General features: G+C 41.8%; 6 protein-coding genes across 6 annotated transcripts; 3 read left to right on the top strand and 3 right to left on the bottom strand.

The window, feature by feature from the left end:
* Positions 1-7,057: 7,057 nt before the first annotated feature.
* On the top strand, positions 7,058-7,813 carry CABS01_15432 (acetyltransferase; the record flags this gene model as incomplete). The annotated part of the gene is made up of 1 exon (XM_060548767.1): positions 7,058-7,813. One exon carries the CDS (start codon positions 7,058-7,060, stop codon positions 7,811-7,813), a length of 756 nt encoding a protein of 251 aa, XP_060391886.1.
* Positions 7,814-7,998: 185 nt separating this feature from the next.
* On the bottom strand, positions 7,999-9,565 carry CABS01_15431 (CCCH zinc finger DNA binding protein; the record flags this gene model as incomplete). Its single annotated transcript, XM_060548766.1, has 4 exons — positions 7,999-8,738; positions 8,789-9,113; positions 9,172-9,405; positions 9,473-9,565. The coding sequence occupies 4 exons, from the start codon at positions 9,563-9,565 to the stop codon at positions 7,999-8,001; spliced, it is 1,392 nt and encodes a 463-aa protein (XP_060391885.1).
* An 800-nt stretch (positions 9,566-10,365) lies between these two features.
* CABS01_15430 (uncharacterized protein) lies at positions 10,366-12,510 on the bottom strand (the record flags this gene model as incomplete). Its single annotated transcript, XM_060548765.1, has 1 exon — positions 10,366-12,510. The coding sequence occupies one exon, from the start codon at positions 12,508-12,510 to the stop codon at positions 10,366-10,368; it is 2,145 nt and encodes a 714-aa protein (XP_060391884.1).
* Positions 12,511-14,925: 2,415 nt separating this feature from the next.
* CABS01_15429 (transferase) lies at positions 14,926-16,536 on the top strand (the record flags this gene model as incomplete). Its single annotated transcript, XM_060548764.1, has 1 exon — positions 14,926-16,536. One exon carries the CDS (start codon positions 14,926-14,928, stop codon positions 16,534-16,536), a length of 1,611 nt encoding a protein of 536 aa, XP_060391883.1.
* Positions 16,537-17,260: 724 nt separating this feature from the next.
* CABS01_15428 (uncharacterized protein) lies at positions 17,261-18,647 on the bottom strand (the record flags this gene model as incomplete). Its single annotated transcript, XM_060548763.1, has 5 exons — positions 17,261-17,792; positions 17,849-18,030; positions 18,093-18,179; positions 18,236-18,398; positions 18,460-18,647. 5 exons carry the CDS (start codon positions 18,645-18,647, stop codon positions 17,261-17,263), a joined length of 1,152 nt encoding a protein of 383 aa, XP_060391882.1.
* A 2,256-nt stretch (positions 18,648-20,903) lies between these two features.
* On the top strand, positions 20,904-22,463 carry CABS01_15427 (uncharacterized protein; the record flags this gene model as incomplete). The annotated part of the gene is made up of 7 exons (XM_060548762.1): positions 20,904-21,092; positions 21,158-21,392; positions 21,455-21,595; positions 21,649-21,766; positions 21,822-21,890; positions 21,944-21,970; positions 22,031-22,463. 7 exons carry the CDS (start codon positions 20,904-20,906, stop codon positions 22,461-22,463), a joined length of 1,212 nt encoding a protein of 403 aa, XP_060391881.1.
* Positions 22,464-22,688: the final 225 nt, after the last annotated feature.

Raw genomic sequence — 22,688 nt, 5'->3', positions numbered from 1 at the left:
AAGGGTTAGGGGGCCCTTTATATATTCCTTTATATTTATAATATAGCCTATATTAAAAAGATTTTTAGCTTTATAAAATATAATTTTTAAATTAGTATTAATATACTAAATCTTAACGTCCGTACTAGCCTAGTTATTTATAACGTTCGTATTATTACTTAGCTAGATTCCGTATTACTAAAAAGTACTTTATTACTTTTTAAATATATTTATATTAGTTATAATAGTTATAGCGTCGAGCTAGCTAAAGAGGGCGCTTAGCTTAAGAGGGGTAGACTTATTAACGGGTATTTTTAAATAAGCTTACTAATTACTAACTATATACTAAGAGAGTAAGTTCTTATTAAAGTAGTAGTTTATATATTAATAAGTTTATTTAGTAGATTTATTTAGTAGATTTATTTAGTTTAAATAGAGCTTTAAGTAATATTAAAAGCGATAAGGATAAAAAGAATTTTTATAAGCTCTAAGTAATAAATATTAACTTATTTAGCCCTTTTTTTAGAAACTTTTACGTTGCTATTAAAGTTTAGAACCTCTACGGTTAAGGGCTACCTCTAATTATTATAACTAACTATTATAGCTAACTATTACGGCCGACTTCTACCGTTAACTTTTTTAACTAGCGCCGCTATAGGGTAGCTTACTTATCCCGAATTATATAGCGGTTTTTATATTAAAATTATTATATTACATTAAGTACGTACTTAGGGCATATTACGTATATTATATAGTTAAAAAGTATACCGTATTATATAATTTTTTTTAAAAACGTAATCTCGTTAAGGTCGATCTTTTGCGCTTATAAAGCTAGAAAAAAAAAAAAAAAAAAAACTACTACATACCCTCTTTATAAGAATTATAAAAGGGGTATATATTAAAAAGAGTTTAAAGTACTTTTTTATAAGTATATAAAATACTTAGTTAGATATATATTAAAAATATATAACTTATATAAAGTCTAAGTACCCGTACTTAAGTAAGTATTTATTACAAAAAATATTAAGTTTAATAAAAAAGTTTTTTATAATCTTATATATAGAGAGTAAACTATTATAAATAAGTAAATAAATTTAATAATCTAAAAAATATAAAAACTCTTTAATACTAACGATAAGTTAGTTCGAGTACTTAAGAAAATAAATTTAGACTTTAAAAATACTAATACTTAAAATAACTTTATAATCGAGGATAATATTATTATTAAATTTTTAACTATTTAGGACGCTAAGTAATTAATAAACGTATTTTAAAATATAGTTAATAAGGCTAAAGAGGTTAAAATAGCTTTATTATTATTATTAACTTTTAAAATAACCCCTTTATATAAGCTTAGGGGTAGGAATAAAAAAGGGAATATAATAATTAAATTATAAACGGCTTTATATAATTTATAATCCTCTTTATAAATACTTATATATATTATAAAAGTTCTTAACTTTTTAATTTTTAATAACTCTTAATAAAACGCTAGAGTACGTAATAAATAAAATACTAATTACGAAAAAGTAATTCTTAATACTAAAATCGACGTTAATAAGGAACCTTTATAATAAACTTTTATTATTATATAAAAATAGAGCTTATAAAAACTACTTTATTAAGTATTAAATAAAGCTTTATTAAGTCCTAAATACTTAAACTAGGCCTATAAACCTCTATAACGCTTTAATAATAATATTTTTATAACGTTTTTATATTTAAATATAAGAAATAGTAATTATTATAACCGTTTTTAAAACTACTTTTTTTCTATTTTTATATTTAATTAGTAAAAAACTATAAAAAAAAGTAATATAGGATATATAATATTTTATTAAATAATAAAAAGAGTAGTTTATAAGACCTACTTAGAGCGCTTTAAAAAAGTTTAAAAACTATAACTTATTAAAATTAACTTTTAAAACTTATTAAAGAAGTTTAGTAATATTAAATATTTCTTATTATAACTATAAAAATTACTTAGGGATATTATAAATATAAAAATAAAAAAGCTAAGGGATATTAGTATATAAAAAGAGGTTAATTATAATTTTAAATAAAAAATCCTACTTTTATTAAAATAAGTATATATTTATAAATACGACGTTAATAATAAGGTTAGTAAGGTAAAAGTACGTATATATATAAAAGGAGATATATAACTACTTAACTTTTTATAAAATACGTACGTTTTAACGCTCACTATAAAGGTTTTTAAGCTTATAATAATAATAACTACTTAATTTAACCTTAAAATAGACTAATATAATATTATTAATATATTTTTTAACGTACTTCTTAAAAATAAAAAGCTAATAATTATTAAACTCTTAAAAAGATATAAAGTTATTAATAAAGTAAATAAGCTCTAATACGCTCTATATAACTTCTAAAACTCGCTAATTCTTTAGTTCTAAACTTTTATTTTTATATTCTATAATATAAATATAATATATAGTTATAAAGAGATCTATATTTATTAAATTATAAATAGAAAGGTAATATTAATATTTTATATTAATAACTTTATTATTTTATATTATTAAAATAATTAAAAAGCGACTTAAGGGATTATTAATAATATAAAAGAATATATTAATTTTAAAAAGAATAGACCGATTAATTATTTTTTTAGAGTATAGATTTTATAAAACCGTACTATTTATAAGGTTTACTTTATTTATAACGTATATATCGAGCGAGTTACTAAGTACTTTAACCTTATAAATTTATTATATTTAACTACCCCTCTTTTTTAAAAAGAGTTTAAATTAAACGAGGGGTAGGTAATAAAAGAGGAAATAAAAAGTTATTAAGAGAAAGTTAGGAATATACTTTATATAGCTATTATAATTAGACTAAATATTACTTTTATTTATTTATAATTATTATAGTTCTTAATTAACTTAAGTATAACTTATATTAAAATAATTAATTACTATATCCAATACTTTTATATAACAAAATATTTTATACTTTATTATAATAATATACTAAGTACGTAATTATTACTTTTATATAAAAATACTAGTTTTATAAGTAATAAAATAATACAACGATTATTTTAGGGATATATAATATTTCTTTTTAATAGCCTAATTTAATAAAAGTTAGTACGCTAAGTAACGGTTACGACGTTAATTACTAAAACTAAGCTTTTTTATTTTAAAGAAATTATAAAAGAGATTATAATTTTAAAGCGCCTTTTTAAAAATATTACTCTTAATTTAAAAAAAGTATAATTAATTAACTATAATAATTAATAAATAATTTAACTTATTATAAAAAAAACAGAAAGAATAGCTACTTAACTTTATTATATTAATATATAAAATATATAACTAAGATAAGAATATATTAAAAGTAGTTTCGAAGTTATTTATATATTAATAAAAGATATATTAATAAATAGACTTATTAAAAACTTTTTATAAGCTAAGTTTAAATATTTTTATATACTTTTTAACTTTTATAATATATAAAAAGCTATTATAAATAGCTAAAATAGTTAAAAATAATTAATTTAGGTTATATTTAAAAAAACTTAATACTTAAAAATAAATAATAAATAGAACTTAGAGTATAGTTTAGAGGCTTAAAATAAATAAAATAAAAACTTTTTATAGCCTAAAAGCCTAAACTCTTAAAATAACTTTATTTTATAAAGTATATATATATAAAAATAAAACCCGGGCTTATATTTATTATTTAAATTCTTAGTTTATGAAGTACGTAATTATTAAAAGTATAGTATTATTAAAGAAGAGGGTTAGTATATATATTAAAAAATACGTTTTATATATTTTAAAGTTTATAAAGTTAAGAATAATAAGGGTAATAGGGGGTATAAGAACTAAAATAATTATTAAGTTAATAACTTAGGGTATAAAAGCGAGTAATATAATAAGAAGTTAGTTATAAATAATTATAATAAGTACGAAAAAGAACTAAAAGTATAAATTAAAAAAGTCCTCTATATAAAAGCCGATATAGTTTTTATATATCCTTTAGTTATTATTTATTTAATAAACGATATTACGGAGCTTAATAATATTTTATTAAAATTATAGTTAGAAATACGCTTTTTAATAATAAAAAAGGATAATATATTTATAAAAGAGGGAGCGTTATTTATAATAGCCTCGGTAAAGGCCTAGGTTATTAATTATAAAATAACTAATATATTAATATACTTCTTAGCTAAATAGTTATTAAAATAGTATATATATTAGTTATTACTTTTTATAAAATAATAATTCTTATTTTTAAAATTAATATATTAAAGAACTATTTTAAAATAGGGTAAGTATTAAATTTCCCGTTTTTTAAGAGCCTTTTTTTAAGCTTTTTAAAGATTAAATATACGTTAAATAAGCTTAGAATAATAAAAAGAATTATACTTATTACGGGGGGTACTTTAGCTTCTTAGCGTTCTTTTTTATTTTTTATTACTTTTTTAAAAAAAACTAGTTTTATATTTTTTAGATTTTAAAATAATATTAAATATAAATTTTTAAAATAATAAGTATATAGTAGTTTTTTTTTCCGGCTTTATAAGTACAAAAGATCGACCTTAATAAGATTACGCTTTTAAAAAAATTACATAATATAGTACACTTTTTAACTATATAATACGCATAATATACCCTAAGTACGCGCTTAATATAATATAATAATTTTAATATAAAAACTACTATATAATTCGGGATAAGTAAGCTACTCTTTACGTAGTAGCGCTAACTAAAAAAGTTAATAATAGAAGTTAACTATAATAATTAGTTATAATAATCGGCCGTAATAATTAGAAGTAGCTTTTTTTAATTATAGAAGTTCTAAACTTTAATAATAACGTAGAGGTTTTTAAAAAAAGGGCTAAATAGGCTAATATTTACTACTTTTTAAAACTTATAAAGATTCTTTTTATCCTTATTGTTTTTAATATTACCTAAAGCTACTCTCTATTTAAACTAAATAAATTTACTAAATAAATTTACTAAATAAACCTATTAATATATAAACTATTACCTAAATAGCTAGTTAAATAACTAGTTAAGAGGTTAGCTAGTTAAAATACTACTTTAATAAGAACTTATTTTAAAAATACTCGTTAATAAGTCTACCCCTCTCGGGCTAAGTACCCTCGGCTAGCTCGATATTATAACTATTATAATTAACGTAAGTACGCTTAAAAAATAATAAAGTACTTTTTAATAATATAAAATCTAGCTAAATAATAATATAAACGTTATAAATAGCCGGGCTAATATAGATATTAAAATTTAGTATATTAATATTAACTTAGAAATTATATTTTATAAAGCTAAAAATTCTTTTAATATAGGCTATATTATAAATATAAGGGAATATATAAGGGGCCCTTTAATTTTTAATAAAAAGGAGTATATAATATAGGATTTAGCTACTTATACGGGCTAGTATTAAGAGGTTTTATATACGTTAAAGTAAGTATAGCTCGCTCTCTAAATAACTAAAAGCGGGGGAAGGTCGGGAGCTATTAATAAAAAGAAAATAACGGTTAAGTTAGTTAATTACTATTTTAATTAGTAGTTAAGTATAGAGCGTAATATACCCAGTTTTCCCCAATACGTAATACATAGTACGGCCCTAGCGGATTACTCTATCGGGGGGAAAATAATAAGTATATAATATACCCTTTTTAAAAAGCTTATTATTTAAACTAGTTTTATTTTTATTTTTAAACTTTAAAAGGGGGATAAGTAAAAGTTTATTAAAGTTTTTATTATTATTATTTATTTTATTATTACCCTTATTATAGTTATTAAAAAGAGCCTCGAACTTAATAAAGTTCTTAGTATTTTAATTAGTAACCTTAATATCCTTTTAATTAAAAAAAGAAAGCTCGGTAACTAAGCCCTAATAAGTAAGTAAGAGGTTATAAGGGGAGAAAACGACTTAAAGGGGCTTATTAATATTATTACTTATTTAAACTCTTAATAAACTATAATATATATATATAAAAAGTATTATAAAAATTACGTAAAATTTATTATTATTTTTAAATATATTAAATATTTATATTTAAAATAAAATTAATAAATAATTTAATAATATAAGTACGCGCGTATAATAAATAGAGGTATTTATAATAATTATAAAAAGTTAAAAAAAAGAAAAAAAATAATAACTAAGTAACGTTATAAGAATTTAAATATATATAAAGCGGCTAAGTAGCCTCGCTCTTAGTAATTTATATATTAAAAATAGTATAATACGTACTATTTTAAGTTAGGATTTTATTTATTTTAAATAAAAGTATATATTTATAATAAATATAGTTTAAAAAACGCGTATCCCTTATACTTATTTTTTTTTTATTTATATTTAACTAAATTAGGCCTTTATAAGAGTATTTAAAAATTCTATTTTAAGTATAATAGCTTTTTAATAATAATAATTAGGGGGTATATTATATAATAAGGATAGTAATCGTACTTTATAAAGTACTTATTACGTACTAAATTACGTATTTATTTTAGATATTATATATATAAACCTTTTTTTTTATTTATTTTTATTTTAATAGTTAAGCTACTTTTATTATACTCCGTATGCCCATTGCTACGTGCCATAACTCGTAACACTCTGAGAATGTAGACTGAGTTATGATAAAGGTAGGTCAATCGACGTGCGAAAATATCTTTAGCGCCAGAGATTTCTGCTCTGAAATATCAAGTGGAAAAGACTCGGAAGAACTTCCACCTAGATACGTCACTTTCGAGAATTGTCCAGAACATCTGGTTCTGTTGATGTGATGGAGACAAATCGAGTGCAGATTTCGGTCATGACCGGTGTCGTGCCAAGGGCGCAGGTCAGATGGAGACTTTTGAGCAGATGCAACCAATCAGTTTGCATCTTGACCTGTGGCTTGACAATAAGGCGCCCTAACAAAGGCGAGACTTTCCTCTAATAGCCGCACAGAGACAACAGCCGACGCGGCTCGGCGCGCCCTGTCAGTGGGAATTTAGCGTTTTTAGCGACGTGTCTTCCAGAAGCATCGATTTTGAGAAAGTCTTCTGGCTAGGGTCAAATGAAGATGATAGCAGGTCTGCGATATCTTGGAACCGTACAAAAGGGCGTTAGAACCAGATCGCTGGGCTTGAGAAACAATCCGTACCATCCGATCAGATCTGCCATCGTTGTGGGCCATCGATTGCACCAAAAAAGCACGCTACGTAACGCCACGCATATCCCGATTCACTACAATTTATTCTCAACCTTGACTACATCGACCATGACAAAGTCCTCCAAGGTCCAAGAAGGCCTTCGCGTGACGGCCACACTCAGGCCAGCAACTCTTGATGACGCCACAGCAATATCAGAGCTCGCCACCCATGTCTTCACGGTCACATTCGGCCATTCAGTCGAGCCGCATGAGCTCCAAGCGTTCCTAGAGGAGTCCTACAGCCTCGAAGCCATCACAAAAGATCTCGACGACTCAAACAAAGACACACTACTCGCGTTTGATCCTACTGGAGACATCCTGGGTTTCGCCATGCTCACCCGGGGCTCCTCAGAGCCATGTATCTCACATCTTGACGGTACTGTTGAGCTGCAGAGAATTTATATGTATCCAAAGGCACAAGGCACGGGCGCTGCAAAGCTTCTGGCAGACAGGTTAGAAGACATGGCTAGGGAACAAGAATTCAAGCACATGTGGTTGGGCGTCTGGGAAGAGAATCTTCGGGCGCAAAAGGCGTATGGGAAATGGGGATATGAGGAATGTGGCACCCATGACTTTGCCATTGGATCAGTTATCCAAACTGATAACATTATGGTGAAGAAACTCTGAATGGCCATGTTACGAACACAATAGAAGTTTGGAGTATATATATTTCAGGTTAGATTTGATTGCGTTGGGGACTTTATCTCAGGTGTTACACCCTTAGACGTTCCAGTAGACTCTATGCTTCATTTAGAAGTACTCATAACTTCATCGACTTTCCTCATGCAGCAATGGTGCGTCCTCTCCGAGTATCATCGAGTAGGTCTTTTGTCAATGTTATGCAACTCTAGCGGGAATCTCAGGCGGCAGCTTGCCCCATTGCAACTCTCACGAGGACACTGGTGGCCAAATACGCAATTTGGATCGGTGCAGCTGAGACCTGTATGGCAGTGAGACTGACGAGCGACAGCCCAGAGAACTTGCATTTCTTTCGGGCTCAGCCTGCCTTTGTGCTCGTGCGAACACTTCCCATAAGCTTCCCTATAGGGACATCTACCCAAAAGGTGAAGACTGTTGCACAACTTGCGGTTCTTCATCAGAATGAACTCCTGGTGGGTAAAATCAAGTGGTGGATCAATTCGCTGCCCGGCCTTGTTCCGAAGCACCTGCCCTAAAGGAGGCATCCTCGAGTCGACCATGGCTTGTTGACGTACTGGCAGGTCTCCAGCGAGAACCGATGGAGCTCTGGCAGCGGCTGACGCATAGTTGGGCGAGGGCGTCAATGGTGGTGTGATGTTGTAAGAAACCTTACGCTTGATGTTGTTGAACAATTTCTGACGCCTGAAAACCCTGTTGAAAGAAGCGACGCGGAACTGGTCTTTAATCTCGGCTAGCTCCTGCGCAAATGGAGGTCCCTCGAGAAGGACAACCTTCTTGCGAATCTCATCGTTATCGAGGTACGATCCCAACACGCGAGCGTAACCGCTATCTGCCGAACCACCAAACAAAACATGTCGACAGTGAACATCGGACACACTAGACTCAAAATTTGCTGAAAGATCTTAGTCTTCGCCCTTTGGATGCTTTTGTAAGTTCACTCACCCTTCAACTTTTCATCCGTACACTCCTTGCCATTACCCGCGTCAACAAAGTCGCACATTGCGTTCCACATGTTGAAGCCTCGGACGAAATCATCCAAAACGCTCGGATCAGGGATAATGCCCATTTCGGTGTAAGTCTTGGCCAGACCCTTCAAGTTGGCGTAAACGCGGACGGCAAGTTGTAAGTGATGCGGAAGGCAGGGGTCAATGGCCTTTAGCTCATCAAAAACAGCGAGACGTAAAAGGCTTGCAGCTTTCTTGCCTCCCTCGAGTCCTTGCTCAATAAGATCATCCAGAAACTGATTGTTCGCCAAGTCATCAGAAAACTGAGATATTGGTAGATGGCAAGCAAAAAGATTGAACAGTTCTGACTTACTGGCATACAGTCGCCGTCAACGAGGACCATTGCAAAACAGTGTTTATCCTAGCTGGGTCAGTGTCTTTCTGGCTGGTAAAGCGGGTTGTACAACATGCTTTCTCGTTTTGCAACTTTTCGATCTGATATTTGATCCTGTCATCGGTATCGAAAAGAGACCGTACCAGCATCTTCTTTTCCTTTAGCTCCATCTTAACCTCGGAGAGCTTGTCGGAAAGCTCTGCAATGTGAGAGAACAAATCCTGAGTGGGCCGGTCAGTTAGGTACTTGGCAAATCATGCATGAACCAGCCAGAGAGTACGAAAATACCTCAATGAGGGAAGCCTTGTGGTCATCCTGAATTTTGCACATTTGCCATCTTTCTTCCAGCGATAGCGGTCCTTGGCTGTCTGCGTTTGACATGTTGAACACTCACCGATTTCTGTGAGACGTGATCGGGAGAAACTTGTACATGACCTCAAGTTCAATCAATAGCCCTTGGAGTGCCAACTGCCTCTATTTAAGTAAAGCTGTTCACGCGGTGAAGTCACGCAGCCTTGAGGGCTTCAAGGCGTACGGGTTGGTTGCACTGCATTGCCATCAGCGAATTAAAGAGGCCGATTCTGTGGCACATGGTTTGGCGCCAGGCCTCCTCCAACAACACCGCCGCGATTCAAGATATTGGGGCTGGCCGCATATTGGTTGGCCTGCTGCGGCGAGTGGTTGGCCAGATTTGACGTGGTGAATCTGCCTTGTGTTGGCGCGGACTTGCACTTTAAGTCTTCAGAGAAGCAAACTGAATGACCAACTGCATAATCAAAGCGGAACCTATCGTTCTTCTCAGGAAAGGCTGTGTTTCAGAAGGGGATCACGACAACGCCTGCACCGCTCGATATCGATGTACAGCTTATGAGTTATATCAACGATGACATCATTTAGAACAAATTACAACAAGCAGTAATTATTTGGTTACATTGATTACAAAGGCTTATTCAATTATTCTCATCGCTAAATTTCAAGCAGGACAACTCCACTGACTCCGATACCATGCTAAGCAAATCCCAACTACTCAAAACGCCAGCTAAAGTTCCCTTTCCGAGTTCCAGATTTTGATTCGTGTAAATTCCACCCATTCATGCCGTATTACCAGAACCACGAACAGCCACCGTCAGCAACTTTCATTCTTTTGAACCTTTCGCAAATCCGCTGTCCTGATGAGAGAACTACGACTGGACAGCTTGAGGCGTTCTGCTAAAGCTGAATGAACGCCAAGAAGACCGCTGAGCTGGTTTGTTATGAGTCACCAGGCTAGCCAAGAACGCCGGCGAAATCTCTGAGGCGGATACGGAAATTTCTGCCCTCTTTTTCTTCTTGTCTTGCTTTTTCGATTTTGTTTGCTTTTCAACCTTCGAAATTTCTGTCGGCCTACGGCCACTCAAGCAGGCGTCAACTACAGACCTCTCTGGAAGGACTTCGGCCCCGGCCATTTCCCGCGTAGGCCATGGGAACGTCGCGGCCATCTCCTGAATGGTAACGACATCCATCTTCTCGAGAATCTCCCGAAGCTGCGGTTCGAGGTTGTTAACCTGCTCAAAAGCCCAGTCGGCACGCCTTTGAATGCGGACACCATCACGACGCATCTGACCGACTAGCCACTCCATCGCCACGTGATGCGGGATAAGTCGAGCGTTGCGCATCAGCCAGGCCATCATATCAGGATCGCCGGTCTGCTTGACGATGGGCAAGCTGCGACCGCCGTGCTCCCGCTCTTGGAGCTTTTGCAGAAAGTCGTGATACATCCCCAGCGAAGAGGTCTGAAGACCAACGAATTGGCCGTGGAAGAGAGCACGAGTAACTTCATCGGCCCAAGCAATGCCTGCCTTCATGCCGGAGTTCGCACCTCTCCCAGGCCAGAAGTGCACCGTCATTGCCGCATCCCCAGCCAAGGCAACCAGACCGTGGGGTCGGCGCAGGGCTGTAGAGTCGCACTGCGGAACCTGCTCGACGGCTTTGTTGATCCTGCGTACAACAATGGGAATGCGAACAATGTTTTTCAATTCGCACTGCTTGAAACCGTAAAGCTCCAGACCATCAAGTATCGCCTTCCACAACGGGCTGTCAGGTTGCTGAGACGGTGCAAAGACCTGGTTCTCCTCAAAGCCATGAGGCAGACAGTCGTTGACCTTCAGGCAACTTGGTCGCCCGAATGTGCAAGGATGGCCATCTACGGAGACCATTTGGTGCCATTCAGTCTCGGTCAACTGCATGTTGAGATATCCTGTGCCATCGAAGTCGCTGGCATTGAGGAGGTAGCGAGTTTGGCCCATGGTGAGGAAGATGTTGATGGGCTGTGAGAAAGGAAGACCACGAGGCCGATCAAAAGCAAGCCCTAGGGCATAGCTCTTTCCAACCTCCTCTTCTTGCCCCGGAAAGTAAGCACTGCGAAGCCAAGAACCAGCGCCGTCGGCACCAAGCATCAGGTGGAAGTCGCCGTACTCCGAAAGATTGTCCTGTCTGACCTGTGAGGCATGTAGGAAGATGAGATCGCGGAACTGGCTGTCTTGTGCCCGTCGCAAGAGACCGTCTTCGAGCTTGCGGATCTGGAGATTGCTGGAACCAGGCCAAACACGCTCTGGATTTCCGCCAAAGACAGCTTGTCTCGTTCTATCGCTCATCAAGTCTGTCACGGTGTCTTGGAGCGTGACTACCTGGTCGCGACGACGGGCCCCTGGTGGGTAACTGACGAAAGAGCTACCCGGCTGCTGAATCCATCTGCCTTCGTAAAGATGGACCTCCACTCTGGCCCCAGCCTTCTCGGCCAGAGCAATCGCAGAAGCCAGGCCTGTGGGACCTCCACCAATGATCATGACTTTCAAAGGGGCTGCTGGGTATTGATAGACAACCGGGTCTTGGGGGAGCTGAGGTAGGTTACGAGCTACCGATGGGTCAAAAAAGAAATCGCGAACTGCATTCGTCTTGGTAGAAGTAAGAGCTTGGCTCTTGATGAGCACGAAACGCATCCACTGCAAAAGGGAGGTTGTGTTGAAGGTCGAGTGGCCGTTGCCAAAGACAATTCGCTGGACTGAAGCTGCAAGAGAGACGACATCTCGATGCCTGGGATTTGCTGCGATGGATCGGAGCTCGCTGTTGGTAGAAGCGTCATCTCCACGGTAGAAGAACAGAAAAGCTTGCGCGCGCTCAAAGTTGGTTTGGCCCGCTGCTTCCCAAGCCGCTTCCCAAGAGCGCGGAAATTGAATGTTATCAATCTCAGGTGATTGATTAGGGAAAGGAGTACGGCTGTCAAGCTTAGAGCTGGACATGGCCGGGGGAGAGCCTGAGCGGCTGCGAATAGACGTGAGCATGGGCATTGTGAATGACTGGTATAAGGAAATGAGATAGTAATAATTTATGCGGAGTATAAGGGTTGGAAGAAATGACTTTGGGGACTGCAAGGAGACAAGGGAAAGGAATATGATAAAACCAGAGAACAGAAGAAAAGAAATATTTGAGATGTGGTATATGATGATTAGTATTGCGAATTCATCTTTGGTGTCGAGAAGCAACTAAGGTAGTCTTAATATATACTGACTGAGACCGAATTCCGATGCTTTGAGAACAGACAGATAGTCACGATTTCCAGACGAGCCCTAAGCTGCATCGCGCCCGACGTAGGGGCAGTGCCACCTTACCAGCACTGCCCACCGGCCTTGCATCATCTCTGTCCCAAAACATCAGCCCTATGAAGGCGCGCAACTTAGGCTTCCCCACGAGGTTCTGCCGGAGAAAAGGTGCGTGCATATTGTAGGTTGTGGCTGGGCGACAGGTGTCTGCATCTACTGCGTGTCGTCTCAGTGTGGAAGCTGAGGAGTGCGGGCACATCATTCTGGTCCAAGAAAAGCGAGCTAGCACTTGAAGGATCTTAGGTAGCATGGATGGAAGGGCCCCCAGCCTTCCCGCCGCACGTGTGCATCTATTCGCACAAACCGTGACATCCACTCAGAATGATTCTCGGTACCGCGATTATGGCTTGGAGTGCGGGGACGAACAGAGCAAGCATTTGCGGTTGACTCCAGTCGGCTCGGCCCTAAATAGATGGGCAAAGCAATTTCTCTGATCGGGAAGAACTGCTGCAGGTCAAGGTGGTAGTATCGTTGAGAGCCACTAATATCTGACCACCCTCGGCTATACCACCTCAATGAGTGCTTCATACCAGACTGCAGTCTTGTGCTTACTTCCATTACTGTGCCGCCGGCCAGATAGCCGTCAAGCTGGGAGCAGCCACCTTTGATGTATCTAGCTAAGGGTGATAATAGGATTCGTTGCATAGGGTGATCGATCCGATAGGCCAAGACGCCTGATGAACACATCACATCGCATATAATTAACTTGACATGGGGTTGCATCGAGAAGCTACGTGTGCCACTCTCACTGCGTACATGTCCTCCCCACGGCCATTCAGTACTTTCCTTTGTTCGAGTTGGGCACGAGATATGAGAGCTGATGCCTCAGCAACCTCGATATCCATGAGCTCTAGTCTCTTTGCTGTACTCAGCCACCACTAACAAGTCTCGGGAACACAGCCCACACGATCTCGGCATTATCCAGCCGCTCGCTCCAATGATTATATCCGCGGTTGCTGGTCCGCCTTTTTCCTTCAAGGTACAAGACATCTTACTGGTTTCTTTGGCGCAGCCGCTGGAACACTCTCTGCGGCTGAGGGTGCGTCTAACTTTTCAATGAGCTTTCGATTATGATAATATACGTGTAAATAGTTTGGACAAGTTAATAGGCAAAAGTCGAGATGCGAGCTTCTGCCAGCTAAGACCGGTGTGAGAAAGCTGACTTCAATTCGCGGCACATTAAGCCCGACCATCTGACCATGCCTCGGGCGAAGGATTCCGAGGAAGTATCTATGTTGCTTATTTCTGAACAGACCTCAGCTGTTCTATTTCACAGACGTGAATTCTATACTAGGAGATCATTTTAGAAGTATTGGGGAACTAACGATCCAGCTAGCTTCCACATCACTCTAGTGATATTCGGAATAGCATTTGGGCACTGGGCATAGCTCTCGAGTTTTAGACGATCCTCCAGCACTGTTCTCACACATTTTAATCCATTATTAGAGGCCCTAATCCTGCTCCAAACCACAGTCGAGTACATAGTCACATCACTATCAAGCCCAGCTGGGCTGGTACAACATCGAGGCGCTCGCAATTCGGCCATGTCATGCCCAAGTTATTCTCAAACCTCACCTTCATGAATTAGCGAGCATATAGAAGCGAGCATATTCTAGGAGTAGCACAGGTAAGAACAAGCGTTCCACTCTCATCCAGCTCGTCATCAACAAACTACGTGAGGCACAGCAGCTTGAACGGGAACTCGTGATCTGACATGCATCAGCCAGAAGCTCGCTTAGACGCTAGAACACTTTGTTGGTCATATCGCAGCGAGATCAACAGGGGTCAGGACCCTCCCGCGCGCCATATCAGACTCAACGCCCAATCAACAAGTGATGAGCTAGTCGACTTCAGGCATGATGCAGAATGAATCATACTGGAGCCACATCAACTGCTCGCCGAACCTCGAACGGGCACCCATGTCGTCTCTCGCCTCTAGCGTCTTGTCTGTGCGCGTTGAAGACTTGGACCTATTAAACACGCAGCATCTTGCCCGTAGGCTTACTTGGCACCTTGGTTCATGTTAGAGCTCACTTTATGTCACAGCGAGACATTGCAACATTCGAAGCCTCTCACAGCCATTCCCAACGAGAGTCAATAAGAATGTCAGCAACCACAAGCGCTGCGCAACGTTGCAACATCGACGCAACTCGGAGAATATTACCCAACTCACCTTCCACCGGGCCCGTCGTCTCCAAACTCTCAATACTTGATTCAACAGTCGCCCGTTTCACGCCTACGGCTGCGATATGGCTTTATGACAAGCCAGAAACGTCACAGTTGTCACGCACTGAGTTCTTTGGGAACCTCAGCCACTCACTCAGTCAAACACTAAACGATTATCCGCACTTTGCAGGGCAACTCCAATGGGCTACACCCGAGCAAGTCAAAGACGACGCAGCGTCGCGACACCTTGGCCGGCTAGTTGTTGCGTATGGCTCGACCGAAGATCCCGGGGTTGAGTTATCCATCGCCACTCATGACTCAAAGCTCAGCGATATAGTCCCTAGTCGGGCTGAGAGGGCGACGAATTTGAAAGAGTGGAACGCCTCGAACTTCCAGCAAAGCGAGTTCTTGCCAAAAACCAAGATTGCGCTCATGTCTTTGAATGCTATCGACGGGCTGCCTGCTATGGCCGTTCAGCTGACGTCGTTCAAGTGTGGAGGCTTTGGGATCAGCGCAATGGTCTCGCATCCTCTCGCAGATGCTGTATGCTTGATGAACTTCATGTACTCTTGGGCAACAAGGTCGAGGGTTCTACTGGGCAACGTTACTGCAATCGATGGTCTGATCATATCCAAACCTGTTTTTGATCCGGCACAGCTTGACCAAGCTGCAGGGCTCACACCCGGAGGTCTCCCGGACGCATCAATAGTTGCAAAGGCTCGAGCATTGCCGATGCACCGGTTTGACTGGTGGGCAGAAGATGCACCAGGATATCCTCCAGGTGTCAGACCAGCTTCACTAGCCACCATGCCACCGCCGGACGAATTAAGAACAACCAAACTCAGTCCGTCAACATATCCTCCGTGGCCGACTTGGGACATGAGTGCGCCAGTTGAGCAAGTTCAAATACGTTTCGCGGCAGCCGAGTTGACCCGGCTGAAGGAAGCTGCGCAAGCAAGCCTGCCGGACGACCTGCAATCACTCCGAGTCTCCCGGCTCGATGCAGTTCTGGCCCATATCTGGAGTTTGATGAACCGTGCGCGCGGCCATGAAGGAAAACCTGAACAAGCATATCTGAACATCACCTTGGGTCTTCGAAATCGCGTCGATCCACCCTTACCAGACACTTTTGTTGGATCTCCTCTCCTTCTAGGGTATGTTGAGAAAACCGCCAACGAAGCGAGCTCAATCCATCTTGGGCCTATCGCCGGCGCTATCAGGCAGATGATGTCTCGCTTCACGCCAGATGCGGTTGCAGCTTACATCCATGACGCCGCACACGAGGTCAGCCCTCAGCGGTTATGGCAAGGCTTCTTGGGAACTCATCACACCCTCGTGACATCCTGGGTGAGAGCCAAAACCTACGAGCTTGACTTCCTGGGCACGGGGGAGTTAGCTCGGTATGTCCAGGGCGTCATGCCAAAGATTGATGGCTTGGTTCAAATCATGGATGTTGCCTACACTGGTGACTTTGATGTGAGTGTATGTATGCAGCGAAGTGCCATGGACCGGCTGTTGAAGGACAGTTCGCTGCGTCAATACGAGTAGGCAAGCTAGAGAGCCAATCGCAACGGTAAATTGGCGTCAGCACGGACAGAGATGAAACCTGGAATAGAATATAGACAAAAAAGAAATATCTCAGTCAATCGCTGACGGGAATTGAGCCCGACGTGGCTATGAGATGTTAGATATTGAACCCAGATCAGTTCCTAGGTGTCGAGATAGACTTACGGGTCGAACCCACAACCTTGAGATTAAGAGTCTCACGCTCTACCGATTGAGCTAGCCGGGCAAGCTATTGAAGGTGTGTGATTGTTGCCAGCGGCTGGAGGTCCAAGATGCCGCATCGTGAGTTGTGCGTGGATCATGGAGGGCTAAGCCATGTCAAGACTCCACCCATAATATCACTAGCGTCTTCCACACTTCGACTGAGAATCAGAGTTCATACCAAAGAAGCATGACATCAACTCGACTCATCGACAGATAGTCAATAATCATCATGTGGTTTCACCCATATATTGAGTTGAGACGTGCTCGAGAGAGACGTCTCTTTTGAGTCTCGATAAAAGCTCTTTTGAGGATTACGACGTTACGGCGGCCAATCCCTAAATTTGCTTTTGAATCGATGGTGCAATTATTATATAGAAGAGCCTTGTATGTACAATGGTCCTGGTTGGCAATGCACTGGACCTACTCTAGCTATTATCGTGGTACTTGTGGGCATCTCTTGACCACATGCAGTCCAACCTCCAAACGAGAATCATCCCTAGACTCATACGTAGACGTAGCAAAGAGGAGAACCGCCGATAGTGTTCAAGACCTCGTCGATAGTGCGGTTCTCAGCATTGACGCCAAGGTCAAGGATATCAGTCTTCAGTGCGTCCCTGCTAGCCGGCCTGTTGTTGATGGTAATTGTACCAGCAATGTTGAAAGCATCCCACAGGTGGAGGGCCTGCCACAGCCAATATACGCGGTCAACCATGGCATGGTGCAGAAAAAAGCTGGGGTCGACGGGTGAGGAGTACAGATCGCTAGCTTCGCCGTTGACGGAGAAGTGGCCGGACGCGTGCATGCCGAGGAAGCCGTCAGAGAAACGGCCCTGAAGCTCGTTCTGGAAAAGCTCTATGCTCTTGGAGGCCGCGCCTACCGTGATGTTGAGCACGTTCTCGTTCGTGAACCAGGTTGAGGCCGTGTAGTTGCTCAGATCGCGACTAAGGCAGCGAGGGTTGTAGCCAAGCTTGCCGGTCGGGCTGGCCTCGAGGCCGTCCATGCCGGGGTTAACCGGCCCAAGGTTGACGGTCATGCTAGGTGAATGTTAATCACCAATGCAGCGGTGCGAATATGTACGAGGGAAGCTTACTTCTTAAAAGGACCGCTCGTGACGCAGCCACCCCCATCGCCAGAAGGCAGGACAATGGCACCTGCACCGCTGACGCTGCCGTTGTGCTGGAGAAAGGCGCCGTCGCCGCTCAAGCTGGTATCGCTGCCATCAAAGACAGGGGATTTCCGGAGATCGTCCTGGTACTTCAACCAGTTCCAGTACTGTAATGTAATTGTCAGACCCATTGGAAGATCTCCCGTTCATGGTAATGGAATCCACTTACTGGCTGGGAGCCCTTGTAGCCGCATTCGTTCCGCAGAGCCTCTTCGTATGCCCAGACAAAGTAGCGGTGCCATGTCAAGAAGTTGCCCTGAAGTGCCATGTTAGATCGCGACACGATTTGTCGTGAGTGTAGATGTTACTCACAGTTCCGTGGATCTTGGTTGTCTGGTTGATGTGCACGGCAACGAAGTCATCGTAACGGTTGCGAGCACCGGGAGCGAATTCGGGGTCCGACTTGGAAGGGGATGTTAATAGGCACTGGACGGCACTGATGTAGTCTTTCCTCTCTTGGGAAGAAAACGCCTCCCTTGAAGACGGGTCAGCTTTCAATTCGAGATCGACACTGTAATGGTGGGGGAGTGTCGAACCAGTCCCGACGGTAACGAGCATTGAAAATGTTGCAGCTACTGCGCTTGTTGCCCGCGCTCGATGCGGTCAGAGCACTCATAGCCTTGACCTGGAGTTCGGCGAGAACATCGCCAGTCTCGATGGGCGAGGCCATGACCGGCGCCATCAGCAAGCCCACGGCCGCAGCCGCGATAGTGAGGGGAAGCATTGCTGAAAGTTCTGGTTTGTTCAAGATGGAATAATTAAAATGCAGGGTAGCCGCGTGCGCAAGCAAGGAACTGAGAGAGAGAGAGCTGTGGTCCGAGGCACGTCAACACTCAGAGAGAACTGGATAGGATTTCCACTAGAGGTGCGCAAGGTCAAGTGGCAAGTGGGAGCGGACAGGACGGTCCGGAACAGTCACAAGAGAATCAACGACCAGACAGATCTCGTTAGCTATATAGATAGATGCCTGTTCGACGTTGGGAATAAATTAAAAATCCCGTTGTCTGCACTAGTGCCCCCGACCGTGGCGGCCTGCAGGGCTTCGGATCCGCGGGACGGAGATGGTAACCGCACTGGGCAGCGGGAATGTTCCAACAACGCCGCCGCTGTTGGCGGGAAGCATGGTCCTAGTATCCATTGCCAGGGGCAAAGAATCATTGAAGAGAATTATGAAGAGGGGTCACTAATCGAACGGTTTTTATGCTGCGACATTGTGGATAGGGCAGCCAGAAACTGGAAAAGTCCAATACTCGATAGCCCAGATCCGGGGCCCACGATGCTGGGATGAAGAATGTAACCTTCTTTAGGCCAAGCGCGGAGCCGGCCGGTGGACGGGTGACAGGGGAGATGCGTTGCCGTCGGTCGCCAACTCGCCACAAGTTCAAAGTGGCGGATATTAAACGGCAACTGGCTTCGGGAAGACGGCAAGTTAAAGATAAGATTTGTTAACTCAGAATGGTTTTACGATGATAATGAGCCAAAGACTTAGTACTCGGACTAAGACAAACTGGAATCACCTTGTTCCGTGGGCCGAATCTGTGCGGCATCATACACGCTCTTAGAGCTCCATAAGCTTAAAAGTCAAAAAAAAGGTTCGGAAAACAATATGTTCGTCCCAACTGCCCGCATGCAACAGTAAATTGTAACAGACAGTGTCCAGCTGGTCGACCACCGTCCGACTCCACACAGTTCCGCTCGCCACCTCGAGGGTGACCAACCGATCCGGATAGATCGTATGGTGGTTTGTTCAACATCTCTATGTGATTTCCACTGTCCCATTATAATCTTAGCATGCATGCCATGTCTTCCGGCTAGCAGGCCACTAGATCCTTTCATGGGTCGGTGACACCCTCCGTGTCTCCCACCCGGTGCCGCCAACAACAATGCCCCGGTGGTTTATTTCTTCCCTTTTTCCTGTGCCGCTAGGTTCTTCAACCGGGTATCATGCAGAGATTCCCTCTTCGGTTCGATGGCCGACACCGAAACCCAGTATTTTCTCCTCTTTTTTTCCCGCGCCGACAGCGCGATACACTTTTCCAGGGTGGCTTGGAGGACTTACGAATTGCTGCTGCCCGATTGGGGTGGCAGGATCAATATCGCTCCTTGATGCCGCTCCTCACCAACAAACAATTTCAGGCAAATTGCTGAAGATATCTGTGCTCGGAAGCTTCGTTGTGTTAATCGTTGTCCGTATTGACAACTTAGGGGCAAGCTCGCGGCGTTTTCCTGCTTGCTGCTGTGTTTAAGCACCTAGTGACGCTCGCGGCACTGCAACAAGGTGGCACGTAATGTGGGAGGCATCCATGTGGCCCCCGAGAGATCCTGAACACTCTTTTCATTCTACATCCTGCCCACCACCTGCTTAGGCGATCCTGTAGGTGCAAACTGTGCAGCACATTAAATCCGTCGATCCACTTCTCTACAAGGAAAACTCCGGTACAGAATTCTCGAAGAAAAGAGTCAATGGTGCGGTCGCTTCGCTACCTCGGTGCCAAATTCTAGGCCGAATGGGCTGATAGGGACGGATCAACCTCCCTGCTCTGGAACGCAGTCTAGAAAGGCAAAGCACATCACCTTCCCGAGGCAGACAGGAGTGGCAGCACGAAGACTCCCCCTTTTGACAGAGTCCGATTCCATCATCCAATGATGATTGCTTTCACAGTTACCAGCTCCCCGTTGCGTGATGATTGAGGTCCTTGCATCCATATCCCTCCCGAAAGCCCCGTCCGTACCGCGTGCGTGGTTACTGCAGTGTGGCCCCCGTGGATCGGGTTTCATCTATCCAGTTCCTTTCTTCCTACAGAATAGATTATGAGTCCCCAGTATGGAGTACTAAATTGGAACAGCAAGATGCTTAAAAGAACCCGCTGATCCCCTCGCTACTCAGTGTCCACTTTCTCGAAACTTTGTGACTTTCTTCGACTCTCCTCTCACCATCTGTGCGTCTGCTTGACGCCGCGCAGCCGCGTCATCCGCCGCAATGTCTTCGACGTCCAGCACAACGGCCGTCGACCCGGAGCGTGCCAAGGAAAGCAATACGGCCATGATCCTGGCCGTGACGGGAACTTTCCACGCGCTCGCTCTCGTCTTCGTCGTTCTCCGAACGTATACCCGCGCCGCTATTGTGAAGACGATAGGTATCGATGATTACATGATGATCATGTCTGCGGTACGATCCAGGATACTAGGTTGCCATAGTACTATGATAAGGGTGGCCATGCTGACTTTGACCAGCTCTGTGCGCTGGGTGGAGGCATGGTGATCTTCATTATTCAAGGGTTTTACGGACTCGGCAGACACAAAGACACAATCAGCAAGCCAGATCAAGTCTTCTTTTCCAAGGTTGGCTTCTTTCAATCAATCATATCCGCCATCGCTGCCCTGGCGTTTCTGAAGATCTCAATCGCACTATCGCTGCTACGTCTAAGCAAGAACAAGTGGTACTCGAGATCACTATGGGCTTTGATTGGTACAATGTCTATCCATACCTACTCAGTGTGGACTGCCTGAATCTTTCTAACATATGATTAGTGTTCGTCGTGCTTTATACAATCATGGCATGGCTTAGCTTCTTCTTGTATTGCAGCCCGATGGAGGGATATTGGGACAAGAGCCTCAAGCCAAAGTGTTACAACATCAAGTTGTTCGTCAATTTCGCGCTGGTCAATACTGGTGAGCCGACATACTCATCCTTTCGCATTGCTTTAGAAGCTAATTCAGCCCAGCGTTCAACATCTTTACCGATGTCTGTTTCGCATCTCTGCCTATTCCCATCATTTGGGTCTTGCAGATGAAGTTGCGCACACGGGTGTATCTAATTGTCGTACTTAGTCTAGGATACTTGTAAGTTTTGCTCCATTCGACACAATGGGTGCGTATCGAGGCTAACTCATTCCAGAGCTGTTATCATGGGTATCATCAAGGCCATCTATCAGATTGCGCAACCGAGCAGCAAAGACGGAACCTTGTAAGTCCTCAAAGGTATTGCCGACAAGAAACATTACTGAAGAGTGATTCTAGTCTCCAAAGTATCCAATTCTGGGGCTTGTAAGTTGTCCGAATGTTTCACAGACTGAAACAATGTTAACCTAACGGTCTTTCCTATAGCCTGCAACTCAACCTCGGCATCATCGCCGCCTGCGCACCAGCATTAAAACCCCTCGTCGGCCGCGCCCTCAAGATCTCATCGAGCCGTCACTACAACAGCGACAACCTCTACGAAAACCGATACCCGACTGGAAGATCCGGTAGAACGGGGAACATCACCACGGGCACCGCTCGAAGGCAGGGCTACAGGGAACAGGGAAGCCAGGGGGCACCAGACTATGAACTCGAGGACGGGCCGTTTTCACCAAGCCCAGAGTTCTACCGTACGACCATCCAAGGTGGAAATAATACCCCGGCGGCAGTGGCTGTGTACCAGAAGAAGAACAGCTTTGGCGACAGGTCGGGGAGTGAAGAGTTGATCCTGGAGACTGGGCATAGTTTTGGAGATAATAAGGGTATCATGAGGACGACGGAAGTGCATATCCAACGTTGAGAACATGCGGACAGGGCAGCACGGCCGGTGCTAATTCGTTCATATTCCCAGCAAAGGTGGGATGAGAATATACGATTGACTCCATTTGGAGCGACTGCGTTTGGCCCCTTTCTTGACTAAAGGAAGGTGTGCTCAGCCTTGAGGATTTCTTTTTGCTGACATCCTCCAATACTTTCGCTTCAAACATGGGCCTACTCGTGGTCCAACAGGTGGTATCATTGACGT

The sequence above is a fragment of the Colletotrichum abscissum genome (assembly GCF_030869225.1).
Source record: "Colletotrichum abscissum strain IMI 504890 chromosome Unknown Scaffold_66.1, whole genome shotgun sequence".
Lineage (NCBI taxonomy): Eukaryota > Fungi > Ascomycota > Sordariomycetes > Glomerellales > Glomerellaceae > Colletotrichum > Colletotrichum abscissum.
This window is presented reverse-complemented; position numbering and strand designations above follow the sequence as displayed.